General features: G+C 40.5%; 1 protein-coding gene across 7 annotated transcripts in view; it reads left to right on the forward strand.

Moving 5' to 3' along the window:
- Positions 1–277: 277 nt before the first annotated feature.
- The window catches only part of LOC127416530 (serine/threonine-protein kinase MRCK beta-like), a 118,055-nt gene continuing 98,309 nt past the window's right edge, over positions 278–20,023 (forward strand). For 5 of the 7 annotated variants that reach the window (XM_051655964.1, XM_051655965.1, XM_051655966.1 and 2 more), the window contains exon 1: positions 278–1,067. In XM_051655964.1, the coding sequence (XP_051511924.1) occupies positions 893–1,067 (175 nt within the window). In that variant the 5' untranslated portion in view covers positions 278–892. The remainder of the gene's footprint in view (positions 1,068–20,023) is intronic. The other 2 variants (XM_051655968.1, XM_051655969.1) reach the window with 1 other exon arrangement.

Here is a 20,023-nt window from a genome sequence, read left to right on the forward strand (position 1 = left end):
TTTTGATTAAAACTTTTGAACAAGGAAAAAATGACTGAGTGCACCTTTAAAATTGCAATTCAATTGCTAAATATGTTCTGCAATTACAATACAAAAGAAAACTATATAAGAACAGCTATTAAAGCCTATTAAAGCAAGGCATTGAGGGGCTGTTTGCGAGCTCCTGATGAGGTCGGTGCTTGCTGGCTCCCGGTGTCAATCAAACAATGACGTCATAAATCCCCAGCGTTTCCGGTGGGGGTGGGAGGGGCTCCGCTATCCCGGGTCTGGATTCTTCGCTTGATCGGGAGCGCTAGACAAGGCTGAACACGAATGCAGCCATATTCGGCTTCACGGAGAACTACACCGGCTAGCACCAGCTTGCTCGCAAGAATTTGCCTACTTCAAAAAAAGCACCCACTCCCAGTTTTTTGGGGGCGTATTTACGATGGTTAAAGGCGTGTAGTTCTCCATTAGGGAGTTTATTATTTGAGATTTCCAGCAGAGGGGAATGATTGTCCAGTCATCCTGAGATTCGACGGGAGAAAAAGCCCCGACACATCCCGCAAAGTGGAAAGTACAGATTTGTCGGGATTAAGGCGAATGGAGCCGACAGGGCCTCTGGAGTGAGGAGGGGGGTGGAAACCAGTGCACAACAACAGGGTCGAGCGCATTAGATCCTCGTTTATCTGAGCACAATGTTGGACACATTTTGCTAGCTGGATGGCTGGCTAGCAGTTGGAGTCTGGGACTTCAGAGCTCCACAGAAATCAGCCACACAAACACTACTACTGTGTGTTGCGCTCCGGGGCGCACGGTAATCTCGTATTCATTTCGAGAATCGTAATTATTATTCTTTTTTAATCATTTCTGGCTCTGGGAGTGGTGTACAGGCCGCTTTATTTGGTAGAAAATGTCTGCGAAGGTGCGCCTGAAGAAGTTGGAGCAGTTGCTGCTGGATGGTCATCAGAAAAACGACAACTCGCTGAGTGTGGAGACACTGCTGGATGTTCTCGTATGTTTATACAACGAGTGCAGCAACTCACCCTTAAAACGGGAAAAACACGTGACTGACTTTTTGGAATGGGGTAAGTTGATGTGTTTTGAGTGAATTGATTACATTAGGCTGTAATAATCAGCGGGTGTCCCTTCAAGACCTGTTTATCTGTTATTATCTGTTATTACATTTGGCTTAATCTCTCAGCTCTTTACAGACTATTGTCAAAACTGCTGGCATGACATTTGCTGCTGGGATACTTGTCCTGGTTGTTTGAACAGTAAATCTTGTCATCTAGTTGTTGCAGCTTCAACAGCCAACAGCTGAGATTGATAAATACAAGATGTAATTGTTCAGCCAATAACAATTTATAATGATAAATGATGTCCTACTTTTGAAACTCTAGGTGAGAATTTGCTTATGCCATGTTGACTTCATCTTTTTTAAAACAAGGTGTCATTATCTCTGCCAACATCTTCAATGTCAGATGTAAGGATATGATTATAATTCCATGTAAGTGTGATGAAGGCATAGTACTCCCAAGAAATCCTAATCAGTTATTGCTGATAAACTTTTGATGAGTAGGTCTCTTATTGTTACTCCATTTATGCTTCATTTGTTGCTGCTGTTATCACCATTTGCATGAGGGCAAAGCTCATTAAAGGGATAGTTCACCCCAAAATGAAAATTCTCTCATTATTTACTCACCCTCATGCCATCCCAGATGTGTATGACTTTCTTCTCAGCTCTGTTGGTCCATTCAATGCAAGTGAATGGTGTCCAGAAATTTAAAGCTCAAAAATCACATAAAGGCTGCATAAAAGTAATCCATAATAGAGGTCGACCGATAGTGGATTTTACCGATACTGATAACTAAGTTGGGCAGTACCTGCTGATAACCGATTAATCAACCGATCATTTTTAAAACTGATACTGAAAAAATAACGCTCAAATTAAAATAGTGCTGAACTTTATTACAAAAATAAACAGTACTGACTGAACCATGAAAATGTATTGTACTTTTTTAAATGAAATAAATGTATAAATATTAAAGGGGTCATGAACTGAGAAATCAAAATTCCCTTGATCTTTTGACATATAAGAGGTCATTGTACTATAAAAACATCCTGTAAGTTTCAGAACTCAAAACTTTCTCGTTAGTCTAAAAACAGCTTATATTGAAGCCAATCTGCCAAAACGACAGGATGTGAAATGTGCCACTTTATTACGTAATAGTGTGGCTAAACACGGCCTCTGCAGAAGAAGATCAACGCCTGCTTCTACATCACTGCCTGTTTAGCCCCGCCCACCGATTCACGCATGTAGTAGGTAAATAACGAGAGATGCAAACGCACGTCTACGCAGAAACCAAACGATAAAGATGGCTCCGAAGACAACAAGAGGCTGTGTGTTGCCAAGTTGTGGAAAAACACAGTCTTTGCATTGCTTCCTTCTGATCCCAACATTAGGAAAGAGTGGATGAACTTTATTTTTAATGAAGTTCCAGACCGCGTCAGTAAGAACTTGGTCCTTTGTTCACTTCATTTTACCGCGGATTCGTTTACAAACAAGGCACAATTCAACGCAGGATTTTCAGAAAGATTGAAACTAAAAGACGATGCTGTGCCGACTATATTGGATCCGACAGTAATGTCGCACCACACAAGTGTGAGTAACTGTTTTTAACGTGGTCACTATTGCTTTGTCTGTTATTACAGATCGTTTGATATGAACTGAGTATTTATGCGTTTTTAACCTAAAACAGCAGCGTCCATCTATGAAGGATGTAGGATTTGTAAATATGCAAAACTGTTGGCCAATCATACCAGTGGGTGTTTACTTCCGAGTCTACAATCCGCCACACCTATTCAAATGGTGTGTTACGATGAGGGGGGTCAAAACAGGACAGAAAATAGCCTATTACTTATAAATTATGTTTTTTTTATGTAAAAATCTAGATAACATTATAAGTGGACCTCAGAGAACTGTGCAAAATAATAAAAAAAGGCAGTTCATGACCCCTTTAATATATATGAATCAGCTGATTTTTAAATTGATGGTGTTTCCTTAGTCCAGGAGGGCACAATAAATACATAAACCATTCAGCACTGTTATATTATTGCATAGAACATTCCTATCCAGGCTGTTAAAAAAGAGCATTTCATTTTCAACTAATGTGCATAAAATAAATAAAGTTTTAGTCCATATTCTCAAATGTTAAGTACAAAGTAAAATGACTGAGGGGGGAAAAACACTTCACTAGACAGTTCACATGGTATTACACTTGCACTGATTCCTACTACTCCAGTCAGGATGTGGTAGATGAGTCGATAGATGAGGAGTGGTGAGAGACACAATGCAAAAACAAGATCGTTTGAATGGACTGGGGACAAAATGTCATATATGTTTTTAGAAAAGATTCAACTCAAATTGCTGCCCGAGTCTGCCATGACAGTTGTCGATTGAAAGCAGAAAATCTGCTCTAGCACCCCTTGTAGCAACGCTGAGAATGCATTGCGTTGGGTTATGAATTGAGCGCTGACACATTTCACAACGCAACGACGTGTGAAATAGAGCTTACGTAGCAAGGTGCGTCTGCGTTCACATACTTGCGTAGAGTATGTTTGGGCCTTTACAGTGAGGATAAAAATATTGAATTGAAATCAAATGCGTTTCTGATTTGTTTATACGTTTCTCTCGGCTGCATGAAGATATTAATTTGCTTTCTCACGTCGCTAGCTTTAAATATGCAACTTAGCTGTCTAACAAATGCATAAATCTGACCAGCTGGATATAAACTAATGCTAATAGATGGTAACAGTTGTGACATTTAAACATTTGGGTTGGACTTGCGTGTATTTTTGCCGCATTGTTCTGATCACTTGAGGTTAGCTTTAATGTTAGCGTCCTCTCAGCCTTGTCGGCAACTATACTGCTGTTCTCTACTAATGCAGCGTCTAGTCAACAAATGAATTACTTTATAATGATATGACAACGTGTACTGTAGTGTAATGTTTTAAATCCGCATCTGAAGTGTTCCGCTCCATGCATAGTGTAGTCTCGTGTGTCAAAACAAGCACCACAAGGCATCATTGAAGTGATAGTTTTTATTTCGCCCCTAGTGGCTGCTCTCATACTGTATAACGACAGTGGACCCTTCCCAGCCGCTCCAGCACCGGATGCAAAACTATCGGTGTGGATTTTTGCCGATAACCAATAGTTCCAGAAATCTGTTATTGGTGCCGAATGATCAGCAAAACCGATATATTGGTCGAGCTCTAATCCATAAGACTCCAGTGGCTAAATCTTTGTCTTCAGAAGCGATTTGATAGGTGTGGGTGAGAAACAGATCAATATTTAAATCCTATTTTACTATAAATTCTCCTTTCTGCCACTAGGTGGCGATATGGATGAAGAATTCAAATCGTCAAAAGCAAAAGAAGAATGCGAAAGTGAAAGAGGACATTTACAGTAAAATATGTTTCTCACCCACACCTATCATAATGCTTCTGAAAACATGGTTTTAACCACTGGAGTCGTATGGATTACTTTTATGCTGCCTTTACGTGATTTTTGGAGCTTCAGAGATCTGGCCACCATTCACTTGTCTGGACCCACAGAGCTGGGATATTCTTCTAAAAATCTTAATTTGTGCTAATCAGTGTGATTCAGTATTGTTTCAAGAGATTGCCAATTTTACGTGTAAATAGGAACTTGAATTTTGGATGCCTGTTTTTCGGACTCTTTCTTGTCCTGTTAGTTGTGGTTGACCCTGCACAGTGAGTGGATTTTCTGTTCTGGGTGTTTGGTTGACGTCAGTAATGAGATTACACCCCAGTGTGTCTGCTTCTGTAAGACTGCCACTGTCCTGGAGGAACCCGTCACAAGCAGGTGCCACCTCACATCCCATCATTGTGTGTGAGCCATAGTATGACCCAATTTCCAGGAGTCATAAACTCCTCTGCTCTTGTTTTACTGCACTGGTAGGCTGCACACTGTCTTATGGTGCCCTTGGTTGTGGAGGGTAATGATTAATGTGGAGGATGTTTTGCTTGGATTAGTTAAAATGCAAGCAATGGAAAGCTAAAGATACAAGTGCAGTATTTGCAGGGTGGTAGCTCTCAGTATATGCTCATCATATTAGTAAGTGTCTCTCAAGTGGCGATCTAAGAAACACTGACTGTTCAGCAAGTGGTTCAGATGTCCAGTGTTTACTTTAATCTAGTCACTGGATGACAGTAAATTAATCATAAGCCATGTTCTTTGTATTTAGAATAAGTAGCCTATTAGGGGTTGAAATCAGCAATGAACTGGTGATACAATATTAGATCAATATCTCGTTTGCAATACTGAAATATTGTAATTTTTATGGCTTGTGTATTGTGATTCAAAACTGATATATACTGATCAGCCACAACATTAAAACCACCTGCCTAATATTGTGTAGGTCCCCCTCGTTCCGCCAAAACAGCGCCATATTCTTCTCACTACAATTGTACAGAGCAGTTATATGAGTTATTGCAGACTTTGTCAGTTCGAACCAGTCTGGCCATTCTCTGTTGACCTCTCTCATCAACAAGACATTTCCGTCCACAGAAGTGCCGCTCACTGGATGTTTTTTGTTTTTGTCTTGTGTGAAAATCCCAGGAGATCAGCAGTTACAGAAATACTCAAACCAGCCCGTCTGGTCAACAATCATCCATGCGATTATCTAATCAGTCAGTCAATCGTGTGGCAGCAGTGCTGTGCATAAAATCATGCAGATACGGGTCAAGACCTTCAGTTAATGTTCATATCAACAAATAATAGTATGCATCAACACCATGGGACCACGCAGCCATCATACCTTTCAGGAAGGAGCATTCTGTCTCCTAGAGATGAACGTAATTTGGTGAGAAAAATGCAAATCAATCCCAGAACAACAGCAAAGTACCTTGTGAAGATGCTGGAGGAAACAGGTAGACAAGTATCTATATCCACAGTAAAACGAGTCCTATATCAACATAACTTGAAAGGCTGCTCAGCAAGGAAGAAGCCAATGCTTCAAAACCGCCATAAAAAAGCCAGACTACAGTTTGCAAGTGCACATGGGGACAAAGATCTTACTTGTTGGAGAAATTTCCTCTGGTCTGATTAAACAAAATGTTTTCTGTTTGGCCATAATGACCATCGTTATGTTTGGAGGAAAAAGGGTGAGGCTTGCAAGCCAAAGACCATCATCCCAACCGCGAAGCATGGGGGTGGCAGCATCATGTTGTGGGGGTGCTTTGCAGCAGGAGGGACTGGTGCACTTCACAAAATAGATGGCATCATGTGGATGGAATATTATGTGGATATATTGAAGCAACATCTCAAGATATCAGCCAGGAAGTTAAAGCTCGGTCGCAAATGGGTCTTCCAAAAGGACAATGACCCCAAGCATACCTCCAGAGTTGTGGCAAAATGTCTTAAGGACAACAAAGTCAAGGTGTTGGAGTGGCCATCACAAAGCCTTGACCTCAATCCGATAGAAAATTTGTGGGCAGAACTGAAAAAACGCGTGTGAGCAAGAAGGCCTACAAACCTGACTCCGTTACACCAGATCTGTCTGGAGGAATGGGCCAAAATTCCAGCAACTTATTGTGAGAAGCTTGACCCAAGTTAAACAATTTAAAGGCAATGCTACTAAATACTAATGAAGTGTATGTAAACTTCTGACCCACTGGGAATGTGATGAAAAATAAAAGCTGAAATAAATCATTCTCTCTACTATTATTCTGACATTTCACATTCTTAAAATAAAGTAGTGATCCTAACTGTCCTAAGACAGGGAATGTTTTCTATGATTAAATGTCGCCTTAGGGGTTTGATAATCACATTATGTCATATAGCGAACTGCTTAACCAGAAGTGGGAAGCTGTCGTCATACAAGAAAACACACAAACTAAAAGTCCTTAATTCGGTTTGCCACCAAAATGAAAGCTCAATATAACCAAAAGTGTAAAATGGAAGAAATTGCGAAAGTAGTATATACTACTGTAGAGTAAAATGTAATATACAATGTAGTATTAATAAATAACAGTAATAATAATATATCAATAGTATTTACATTATATATAAGCAATATCTCACAAGCAAGAGTGCTGTTGTACTGAATAAAAATGTTAATCAATGCTTTTATTAATATTGTGATTTCATGGTGCAGCATTGCATTTGACCAAAAAAAAAAACAAAACAAAAAAACACTCCAATGTTGTTTTGGAATGTGTTGTGAGGATCTGCAAGTTCTATGAGTTCATTTGATTACACAGTTTTTTAATGATAAAATTGAATTCAACTTTAGAACATGGAATTTGGGAAAAAATAAAATGGTTTCAACCAATTTCAAAGGGCCCTAGAACATGTATATCATCAGCAAGGACACCTACATTTGCTCCAAGGTAAATTAAAGCTACTGACAAAACATTAATTTATTTATGTATTGATTTAGGTCTTAGTAAAGGCAATACGAAATAAAGAGTTCACAGCATCATAGTGAGCTTGCTATGAGAGGCTATGAGCAGTTTCATTCACATGCACTAATGTTATCAGGTGTTTAAACCCCATCAAATGATACTTTTCTCTTTTCAAGTGACTGTGATGATCGTTTGCCTCAATTCTGATTCTTAGTCTACACAGTTTTCATTCAAATGACTGTGTAATTTAACAATATCTTTTGCAAAAAACGTTAGATAAGTATGCTTTAAAATGTTGCTCTTCATTCAAGTCTGTGTAAATATATTATAAATTCTGTTTATGAGCATATTCTCCCAAAAACCACTGTTCACAGCATTCTCCCATTCATTCCTATGTTGGAGACCTGAGCGAGCATTGTCAGAGCGAGCAACGGTAACCAGAGGGGGCAGAGCTTAGCGAAGGGTCAATTGCAAAATGGATTGCTGTGAACTGTAGGCCAATGATATGACTTATGTTCAATGATATGGAAATAAACAATATATTGCCTTCTAAATCCACTTTTTGTATTGTCTTATTAATGCTTTACCCGTCTGCCACAATAGTGTTGCATTTTAATTATCTGAATTATTTAATAATATATAGTTTAATTATTTAAATATAACTGTTTATAATTATTTAAACATAAATTTAATTACATGTTTTTTTTATTGAGTTAACATCTTTTTTTTTTGTATTATTTAATGCTGTAATCACAGATGTATAGGCTGCAGAGTTGTGGTCACAATTAACTGCTCTGTGGAAATAAAGCAAACTGAACTCAAAGCCCCTCCTGAGCTGAGATGTCTGAGGTTCATTTGCAGCACTCATAGATGATACTGTTCTTGCAGTAAAATATTCAGAAGACAGAAACTAAGAGTGATAACATTTTACATGCGCGTGTTCCACGAGACTGCACACCTTCATACAAACATGTCATACATGCATAGATGGCTTTTCTGTCATCTGTTCTTAATAATATAATAAAGTGTGTTTCTTCAAGCGCGCGTCTGTGTGTCTACGGGCAAATTATTTGTAATATTAATTTGATGATATTAATAGCCTAATGATAATAATAATTTAATACATGGGAAAACGAGCCAAATATTGTCTTGACATTGTCAAAGGCATCAGCTATTGGCGATCACTCTGACCATCGTCGATCCCTGAGATCATCGTCTGTCGGCACAACCCTAATGTGCATTTCTCTCTATAAATTAACAAAATGTTCAGACAAGTTCAAGTGTTTTTTTTATTGTTATTCAACCATATACAATTAGTACAGTACACAGCTAAACGAGACAACGTTCATCCAGGACCATGGTGCTACATAAAACAACATAGGACAAACACAGAACCACATGAGACTACACAGACTGAATAAGACCTACACATTCCTACATAAAGTGCACGTGCAAACGTGTGCAAAAAGTACAGGACAGTACAATAATTACTAAAAAAGAAACAGGACAATAGGCACAGTAAGAGACAGCGAGAGACAGTACAGCGCCGACCAGTACACATTTCTAATCTGAGTAGTGCAAAAAGAAGACACTTTCTAAAAATGCTGAATGTAAACATAACATACTATGGAATAGTGTTCTTTGGACATAGCAGTTATTGAGGTAGCAGCCAGGTATAAAGTGACCATGAGTTAAGTGCAACTCTGGACATGTGCAAAAGTTGGATGGTTTACAGGTGTGTGTGTGTGTCAGTCCAGTCTCTGAGTATTGAGGATTCTGATGGCTTGGGGGAAGAAGCTGTTACACAGTCTGGCTGTGAGGGCCTGAATGCTTCGGTACCTCTTGCCAGATGGCATGAGGGTGAAAAGTTTGTGTGAGGGGTGTGTGGGGTCATCCACAATGCTGGATGCTTTGCGGATGCAGCGTGTGGTGTAAATGTCTTTGATGGAGGGAAGAGAGACACGGATGATCTTCTCAGCTGTCCTCACTATACTCAGCAGGGCTTTGCAGTCTGAAACAGTGCAAGTCCCAAACCAGGCAGTGATGCAGCTGCTCAGGATGCTCTCAATATTCCCTCTATAGGATGTGGTGAGGATGGGGGGTGGGAGATGTGCTTTTCTCAGCCTTCGAAGAAAGTAGAGACGCTGCTGGGCATTCTTGGTAATGGAGCTGGTGTTGAGGGACCAGGTGAAGTTCTCCACCAGGTGAACACCAAGGAATTTGGTGCTCTTGACGATCTTCACAGAGGAGCCATCGATGTTCAGTGGAAAGTGGTCACTCTGTGCTCTCCTGAAGTCAACAACCATCTCTTTTGTTTTGTCCACATTCAGAGACAGGTTGTTGGCTCTGCACCAGTCCGTCAGCTGCTGCACTTCCTCTCTGTATGCTGACTCATTGTTCTTGCTGATGAGACCCACCACAGTCGTGGCATCAGCGAACGTGTTGATGTGTTCAAGCTGTGCATTGCTGCACAGTCGTGAGTCAGCAAAGTGAACAGCAGTGGACTGAGCACACAGCCCTGGGGGGCCCCAGTGCTCTGTGTGGTGGCGGTGGAGATGCTGTTCCTGATCCGGACTGACTGAGGTCTCCCAGTCAGGAAGTCCAGGATCCAGTTGCAGAGGGAGGTGTCCAGGTCCAGCAGGTTCAGCTTTCCAAACAGATGCTGAGGAATGATTGTGTTGAATGCTGAGCTGAAGTCTATGAACAGCATTCGAATGTATGAGTCCTTTTTATCCAGGTGGGTGAGGGCCAGATGGAGGGTGGTGGCAATGTCGTCGTCTGTTGAACGGTTGGGACGATATGCAAACTGCAGTGAGTCTAGTGAGGGGGCAGCTGGGTCTTGATGTGCCTCATGATGAGCCTCTCGAAGCACTTCATGATGATGGGTGTGAGTGCTACGGGACGTAGTCGTTGAGGCAGGACACTGAAGACTTCTTCGGCATGAGGGCGATGGTGGTGGCCTTGAAGCACGTTGGAACGACGTCGCTGCTCAGAGAGATGTTGAAGATGTCGGTAAGAACATCCGCCAGCTGGTCTGCACATCCTCTGAGCACTCTGCCAGGAATGTTGTCTTTTCCAGCAGCCTTCCGTGGGTTGACTGTACATAGAGTTTTCCTCACATCAGCCGTGGTAAGACATAGCACCTGGTCATTGGGAGGAGGGGTGGTCTTCTTCGCCGCCACGTCGTTCTGCGCCTCAAACCGAACGTAGAAGTCGTTCAGCGCATCTGGAAGGGAGGCATCATTGTCACACGCAACTGATGTTGTCCTGTTGTTGGTGATGGCCTGGATGCCCTGCCACTTGCGCCGCGTGTCGCTGCTGTCCTGGAAGTGACTGTGGATTCTCTGGGCATGTGCGCGCTTTGCCTCTCTGATGGCCCGGGACAGTGTGGCCCTCGCTGTTCTTAGGGCCACCTTGTCGCCTGCTCTGAAGGCAAAGTCCCGGGTCCTCGGCAGCGCATGCACCTCCGCAGTAATCCACGGCTTCTGGTTGGAGCATGCGGTGATGGTCTTGGAGAAAGTGACATCATCAATGCACTTGCTGATGTAGCTGGTCACTGATTCTGTGTATTCCTCCAAGTTGGTAGAGTCACCATATGTTGCAGCCTCCCTGAACATGTGCCAGTCAGTGTACTCAAAACAGTCCCGAAGAGCAGAGATGGCTTCTGCTGGCCAGGTTTTCACCTGCTTCAGAAGCGGTTTTGTGCGCCTGACGAGCGGTCTGTATGCTGGGATTAGCATACAGTCTCCTTGCTGGTTTTTCCGACACATTCAGAATCATTAGCGCTTTTGCCGGTGTCGCTGCAGCTCACTTCGTGCATACGCTTGTAAAATTTATATTTTAAAGGCTCATTATTACGGTTTAGTATTTCTCTGTAATGTAGAACAGTGTTAGCAATGTTACTTATAACATTCTTTCTCAGCCTTGGAACTCAAACCATTTTCTGATGCCCCACAACTTCTATATGTTTAAGTAATTAAATTAATATCATAAACATGCGACAACTAGTTGACTAATGGCTTAAACTAACGACTACTAGTCGACTAGGAAAATCTTTGGTCGGGGCAGCCCTACCATTCACTTTCATTACTTGTCAAATAGCTGTGTGAAGAGTCTTCAAATTTCTCCTTTTTTCCCCCTCAAAAGACAAAGTTATATAGGTTTTGAGCTACATTAGGGTGAGTACCTTGATTCCAACTTATTTATCATTACTTGAAAACCCTTGCAGTAATACAGAAGATCTGTATGGATATCCTTTCAGTTGAAACAAGTGATCGACTAGCTATAATCGTTGCATGTTCTGAGTTTGCGTTTTGGTCGAATAGAAAGTGTTTGTTGACTTAAATGCTGCTGAATGTTTTTTCTTCTCAAACTCTTGCTCTGAGTGGTGTGCAATCTCTTTTTTTTTTCTTTTTTTTTCTCCCAAAAATATTAACGTAAAAAATGATTCAAATGTCTATTCTTGGCTTAAGATAAAATATCGTGTTTATGTACTTCAAAATATCACCCTGTACACACACCTCTCTAAGTACTCTGCCTGGCCAAAAAAAGGTCGCTGTTTGGATTTAAAGAAGCAAATATTTAAGAGCTTTTGATTGGATCATTATTGCAGTGATAAATATGTTTCAGCTGGCAACAGTTCTTTTAACAATAACTGAAGCAGTGTGTAGCTTCTCATTTCTTAAACAACCATGTTGGAAGACGTATCCCGTGGTCGTGGAAAAGATGTTACTGTGTTTCAGAAGGGGTAAATTATTGGCTTGCATCAAGCAAAGAAAACAACTAAGGAGATTGCTGAAATCACTGGAACTGGGTTAAGAACTGTCCAATGCATTACTAAAACCTGGAAAGGTGAACCGTCAGCTTCGCGGAAGAAATGTGGTCAGAAAAAAATCTTGAATGATCGTGATTGGAGATCACTAAAACGCTTGAAGTCACATCGTAAAAAATTGACAGTAGAACTCACGGCTGTGATTAATAGTGAAAGTAAGAGCATTTCCACACACACATGATGTGATGAGAACTTGCAGGATTGGGACTAAACAGCTGTGTGGCCACAAGAAATCCACTCTTTAGTGGGGCTAATCGGAAAAAATTGCTTAATTTTGCTAGGGAGCATAAAGATTGGACTGTGGAGCAATGGAAAAAGGTCATGTGGTCTGATGAGTCCAGATTTACCCTATTTCAAAGCGATGGGTGCGTCAGAATAAGAAGGGAAGCGCATGAACCGATGCACCCATAAAGCATAGTGCCCACTACACAAGCCTCTGAAGGCAGTGTTATGATCTGGGGTTGCTTCGGTTGGTTAGGTCTAGGCTCGGCAATGTTATGTGGCAATAATATGAAGTCAGGGTTATCGTGACCAGGTTATCCCATCAATGGATTTTTTCTTCCCTGATGGCACGGGCATATTCCAGGACGACAATACCAAGATTCATTTCACACATGAATTGGCCACCACAGAGTCCTGACCTTAACCCCATTGAAGTTTTTGGGATGTGCTGGAGAAGACTTTACAGAGTGGTTCGACTCTCCCGTCATCAATACACGATCTTGGCCAAAAATTAATGCAACTCTGGACGGAAATAAATGTTGTGACGTTGCATAAGGCTGTCGAAACAATGCTACGACGAATGTGCACCTTAATGAAAGCTAAAGGTGGTCCAACGAAATATTAGAGTATGCAACTTTTTTTTTTTGGCCAGGCAGTTTATATTGTTCATTAACATATATGAGTCCAAGATCCCTGTGGAATCTGCACCTCATTATCACTGACAGACATATTGACCAGGTTATCTGGTATTGACCAGATCTGTTAGTTCAGTCCGTTATGTCTTACTGGTACTTTACCAGGAGTTCTGTGAGGACGAGCTCTGACTAGAGAAATTCCTGAACAGAGTTGCACAAGAAATCCTAATGAACCTGAATGATTATTGCACATGAATCCATTTTGTTAAGTGTAAGAACCTGACAAAAAGTCAAGGTTGGCTAGCTCATGAATTTATTGCGAGCTCCTAATAACAAAGTTCCTGATAGTGCGCACTTGCAAAAGCAATAAGCAGGGCACTTATTTAATCATTGCATTGTCTTCTCCTTTACCTGTTTTAGAAGAAATCCTGTGCATATAAGCTATCAGACACAGTGTAACGGTATGAGCTGGTTTGCCAAGGTCAGTGAGCGAAAGAGAGGGCGGTATGTAGGTGTTTATGCCTGAATTCCTCCTTGACAGCAGGATGAAGACTAATTAAAGGAGCGGATTAAACAGAATAAACACATTGTCATGTTGTCACAGTTGCTTGATTCACAGAATTGCACTACTCCAGCTTCCACAATGTAATTTGCATGCAAATGGTTTCAAAATAAGATAAGTTAAACAAACTATGCTTTTCTTTTGGTAAAAATTACATGAACAATATGTATTAATAAAAAAGGAAAACAAATAACAGTAAAAAACATTTGTACTCACCCAGAGCTTACATAGAAACCAATACTGACAGCATGATGCTAATGAACAGATACAAACAAAGTCTGCATATAGGCTACCACATTTTTAGCATTTCAAATTGGTGAAACTTTGCTTTTTATAAAATGCGCTCTGCCTGTGTTAAGAGATTTCACACACACATACACATACTGGTCTGATAAGCTTCTGAGTTTGTTTCACATTTTTTCCACCGTAAAAACAGATCCTCGTCTGTTGGTTTGCATGACTCCAACAAGAATCGAATACAAATAGTTGAATTCAATAAGCATCGAAATTAGTGGTCGACCGATATGGGTTTTTTAATGGCCGATGCCAATATCCAGAGAGCAGGGTGGCCGATAGGCTGATACGATGCTGATATATACACAATTTAATATAGTAAATAGCATAACCATAAAATTGCTAAATAAATAAAAAATTCTTATTTAGCTCTATATTTACTCAATTTCACAAAACTTTAACTTTGTAAAAAAAAATAAAAATAAAAATTATATTGTATTTTAAATGGTAGATAGCAGTTTCTTCTGATTTCTGTTTAGTCATAAAATTGTAGTAATTTATTTGCACAAAGAAATTGTTAATATATGAGGAAGACGGAAATAACAGTACACACAGTAGTCCAGCAACCATAGGTGGCATGTCCATGTTAGCAATCTCATTTTCTCCAAAAATACAGAATCAAACCAATTGTACATACAGTCAGTGGCGTAGTCCCCCCCCCCCATAAGCAAGTACAACCACCCCGATATTTATACCATGATCATTGGAAACATGTAGATGCTTCACACTGCAACCCCCCAATATTCAAGCCAAATCTACGCCCTTGCATACAGTGCATAGTGAATAAGACATTTACTTATAGCACACGTGAAGCGCTTTTACCTTGAAGTTGTACCAGCGACTATTTAGCAGAGACGAGCCACTTCTATTAAAATGAATGGGATAAATTTGAATGCCCAACTGCAGCCAACGGTCAACGGATGTAGATAGGAAGTTCCACCTTTCAGGTAAAAGAGCTAATCACCTTTTAGATACAAACATCTCCTGTCAATCAACTCGAGAACGTGCTTGCGCATTAGCTATAAAAGCTGGAAAAATTTCTTTTTGTAGCATAATCTGAGGTAAAGAAGTACCATTAATGATACCTGTGTTGTCAGATTTTACTGCTGATTTGAAATATGCACTTTGATCGTAATCCTGACCAACCATTTTGGAGATTTTGGTCTTTCTCCATTCAAGTAGATAGGAGCTGCACTTTCATGACTGGAAATAGTCTCCCGAGAGCATTCCAAACATGGCCGACAGTGGACTGACTTGCTAGAAAGATTTGGTCACACCTACGTGCTCATGCATATCTAGTGCGAGCCACAACCTTCTGACAGTTTAAACAGCCTGGATCTCCTGCTTAGATTGTCGTCACGATTTGTGAATCAGAGGAACTTTTGATCCTGATCCTGAAGTTTTGATTCTGGCTGATAGAATACGCGCTTCAGAGGAAGATATTAGATGAGCGCTCGACGGGAAGAAAATGCTGGATTTTCATGAGGTTTGTGAATTACATCTGTTTAAACGAGATATCTGCATATTTGCAGACAGTATATAATAGAAATTGTATTTATATTTGCCATTCATCATTAGAAAAGTGACAGGGAACTGTTGAAGAGAGACTGTTAAAATACATGCATTAGAGGTAAATAAATGAGCACTCCACGGGATGCTGAAGTTGTGCGAGGTTGGGTTATAACATCTGTTTAAATGAGATATGCACATATTTGCAGTCGGTATATGATATGTTTTATTGATATTTGCATTTTTATCATTAGACAAGACAGTTAAAAGTTACAGGGAACTGTTGAGGAGAGCACTTTAATATTATGAGCTCAAACGCGTCTGCCGCGGCTCTGATATGCGGACCGTTTAAATGACACTGTGTTGCACACCGGTCTATTGTAGTAACATGATACACGTAACAAAACTAATTGTGACTCCTTGTTTACATGTCTCAGTCGCTTCACATGCAAGCAGCCGATTTTCAGCACCCTCAAGAAACAAATCGGCCAATGCCGATAATTAAAAAAAGTCAGATTCTCGTCCGATTTACCAGTCTCGGCGATATATCGGTCGACCACTAATCAAATTAGTGTAAGAACTGCCTTTTAATTTAACTTTACTGCTTTTGAAGCACAGACACCATGAAATATCTTCTTTAATCAAAAACCTCAACAACACGTATCCACAGCGCCCCCAGAAGAACTCTGTTGTAACTGTTAGATTTGGTGAGAGATTCAGAGGGAAAACCATTGCTCACGATAGGGCAATGCAGAAAGGAAAATTAATTTGCAATATTCAAGGTGTGTTTTTAATAGTCGAGTAGCTGGTGCAGAATGAGTACTCTTACTCGTGCACATCCCTAATTTTATTACTCTGGCATTAATTATATTAAACTAGTTACCACTGCTGTAATGGGTTTTCTAACACAACAGCTAGGGAATGACAGTAAACTTGGCATCTTACTTTCTTCTCGCTGTCATAATCCACCACGGCCTAATTTTTCCTCGTATGGAAAGTTGTGAAAATGTAATAGAGGAGGAAGCAAAAATAGCCATGAGCCATGGTCTCCAATTCACTGCTATAGAAGTTTACCCTGCTGTGCCTTGCATCCTGGTTCCAAAGCAGGAAATCTGAAACGAGTCCATTGACAGAACCTCTTGATGCACCCAGATCCACCCATTTACATTATGCAGTTAGCATACGCTTTTATCCAAAGTGACTTGCAGTGCATCCAAGCTATGCATTTTATCAGTGAACCACAGGAACACCCAGAACTTTGGCCCACTCCCAGTGTTTGTACACAAACAGCACTGAGCCATACAGTTCACCCTACGGTCCTAATGAAGCTGGAAAGCAGGTTATGCCTCTCTGTTGTATTTCATCCCTTTAAAATAGGCAGTGAGGCTGCATAAACTGTACTCTGGCTTCCCAGCTTGCATTCGCACATGGAATCAGCCATTCTCAAACATAGCAGCTTCTTGTCAAGCCTGCTGTGCACAGGCTTTGCACGGAGCGGATACTCTCCTCGAGAGCCTTTTACCTCTGTACCACTAGATTTCAAAAGATGGATCTTGAAAGCATCTTCGACACCAGGAAAAACCTTGCCCTCACTTTGAAGGAATCTGTTTATTTTGTTGCAGCATAAAGCAGACAGTGCTCTTGGCCTTATTTACAGCAGCTGGTGCCTCTTATTCCCACTGGTGGTGATGCTTTTTGACTAGCCTACTTTTACAACAAGCGGCGAATAACCTAATAACGTCAAACCACAGTGACTGGAAAGACTGTATTTGAAACTGCTAGCCAGAAAGAATCTGAAAAGCTGTGGGCTCTTCCATGTAAACTTGAATTGAACCATGTAAGCTTAGGGTTTAGCTGTGTATTCTGTTTACGGGCTAGGTCTCTTTGCAGCTTTGCAACACTAAGTCTTGCACCTGCTGAAATTTTCTGTTTGCCTCATTTTCATAACATTCCTGGTTGTAGTCCTGGAACACACACTATTTTAAAGGCCTTGCCAAGCATTTTTTTTTCTTTTATGATATGCTAAATATTATTATCGTCCTCATTAATATAAATATCCACAAGTGAAGCTGAACTGTAAAGTTTTCTCCTCTTTTCCAAATGTTCTAGTGTTGCCTCATTTGAAACCTCATAACACTGCATTAAACTGCTACGCAACACAGCAAGATCAGCAATTGTATGCTAATTAAGAAGACTCAAACTATTTAAGGTTTTGGGTGGTTCATTTTATTGTTTACACTCTTACAGATTTTCTAACAGATCCAGGAACTAAAACGATTGTAACGAGGACTGTTCACACTGACAGCGATTTGCAACAACAAAGCAACCAGAAATCATAATTTTTTTTTCTCCCCAATTTGGAATGTCCAATTCCCAATGCGCTCTAAGTCCTCGTGGTGGCGTAGTGACTCGCCTCAATCCGGGTGGCGGAGGACAAATCTCAGTTGCCGTCAATCCGCACATCTTATCACGTGGCTTGTTGAGCGCTTTACCACGGAGATTTAGCGCGTGTGGAGGCCCACGCTATTCTTCGCAGCATCCACGCTCAACTCACCACGTGCCCCACCAAGAGCGAGAGCCACACATTATAGCGACCACAGGAGGTTACCCCATGTGACTCTACCCTCCCTAGCAACTGGGCCAATTTGGTTGCTTAGGAGACCTGGCTGGAGTCACTCAGCACTAGGGCTGCACATAACGATTATTTTTTTATCGATTAGTCTAACGATTCTTTTTCCGATTAGTCAATTAATCTAACGACTAATTTGCCTTATAATTATTACTTGATTAATATAACAATTAATTAACCCAAAATAAATATACAAAACTTGTCTCATTAATATTTCAATATTTTATTAAATCATCTTCTCTTAAACAGAAACAAATGAACAAGAAAATGCAGGGCATTATTCTGCAACAAAAAAGAATGTTACTATGAATGCAAATTTTAATACCATGAAAAAGGCACTCTATTAGCATAACATAAATATATATATAAATAAATACAAATTTCCAACATTCTTTTGAATGTCCATGTACTAAAATAAAAATATTTGATGCCATGAGTGTACCTTCATTAACTATTAGTATTATTTTGAATGGCCATGGAAAATGAAGCAATGTGATGATAATTTTACCTGGTCGCAAAAAGTAGTCCGTTAATTTACCTGATGAACTTTCACCTTTTGCTTACCCTTTATGCTTCGCAGAGTTAATGTGTGTTTCTAAATCACTTGCACCTTTATTAGCAACTGACACATAAGTGCCAGCTTTACATGTCATACATTCAGTTTCCCACGGATCTCGACTTGGACGAAAGCATGGGAATTTTTGTGCAAATCTTCTGTAAATTTGCACTTTCGTTTGGACATTGTTTCCACTCAGCTGTCATTTGCTGTTGCTCTCAAGCAGCTGTTTGATGCCGAACACAACAGCACTTTGTAGTTCGTGGAGAGATTGACAGGCAGGAATTTGGCCAATAGTTGCCGAAAGTCTCTTATAATTGACCAGTTGTGTGCGAGAAGTTGGGACTTACAAAGAGGGGTTAAAGCGATGCAAATATGCGTGCACACACAATGAAGTATTAGACTAGATGCACATCATAATGCAACTAAAGCCGAATCCCGGACATATTCGCAAATTTAGAAATCCCGGTCGGACGCTTTTTTAAGGTCCGAAAAAGAGGACATATGGTCACCCTACGTTAGCAGCAGTACTGAAATTACTTTTAACATGGGGGCGATGAGGAAACATTTAGAAAATCAATTTAAAGTGACTACTACTAACAGAAACACGTGTTGTAATACTAATATGTCATGCTTACGGTGCTGCCTTGCTGCCGTCTTGACAAAGCGCTCTGGGATGCTTTCGCATCAAGTGTTCATTCATGGCGGTTGTACTGTTGTGATAAGCCATTTCCAATTTGCATAGCTTACACAGCACCACATTGTTGGGTCTCTGGCTAAAATACTCCCATGCTTTAGATGACAGTAGGCGAGTTTTTTTTAGCTGCAGCTTGTTCTTCAGAGGAATCCATACTTAAACCAGGCGCTGCCATTTTAATTACTCCATTGCAACGCGCCGATGCACGTTATGCAAATCGATGTATTTCTGTAATCGATTACGTCAATTAATCGTCCCAGCCCTACTCAGCACGCCCTGGATTCGAACTCGCGACTCCAGTGGTGGTAGTCAGCGTCAATACTTGCTGAGCTACCCAGGCCCCCAAAGTCATTAATTTTTAACGCAAGTTGAAAACGAAAGAAAGTTGGCCATGCAACAAACAGTTCATTTACATGCACTTAAAAAAAATTTCAGTCGGACTAAAACAATAATTTGTCTTTCTAATGTCATGTAAATGCTTTAGACCAATTGAAATTGTACCAGTTCGGTTTTTGCAATGTTGGAATAATAGACACAGTTTTCCTGACTAATCACTGGCTGGTGTCATGGTGATTCTAATAACCGCTGGACTGTTTTCTAGTTCAGGTCTCAGTAAGAAACCACCAATACGAGCATTCCAGAATGGAGAACAACAGTCATTTGAAGTGTAAGTTCAGA

The sequence above is a fragment of the Myxocyprinus asiaticus genome, chromosome 25, assembly GCF_019703515.2.
Source record: "Myxocyprinus asiaticus isolate MX2 ecotype Aquarium Trade chromosome 25, UBuf_Myxa_2, whole genome shotgun sequence".
In the NCBI taxonomy this organism is placed as follows: domain Eukaryota; kingdom Metazoa; phylum Chordata; class Actinopteri; order Cypriniformes; family Catostomidae; genus Myxocyprinus; species Myxocyprinus asiaticus.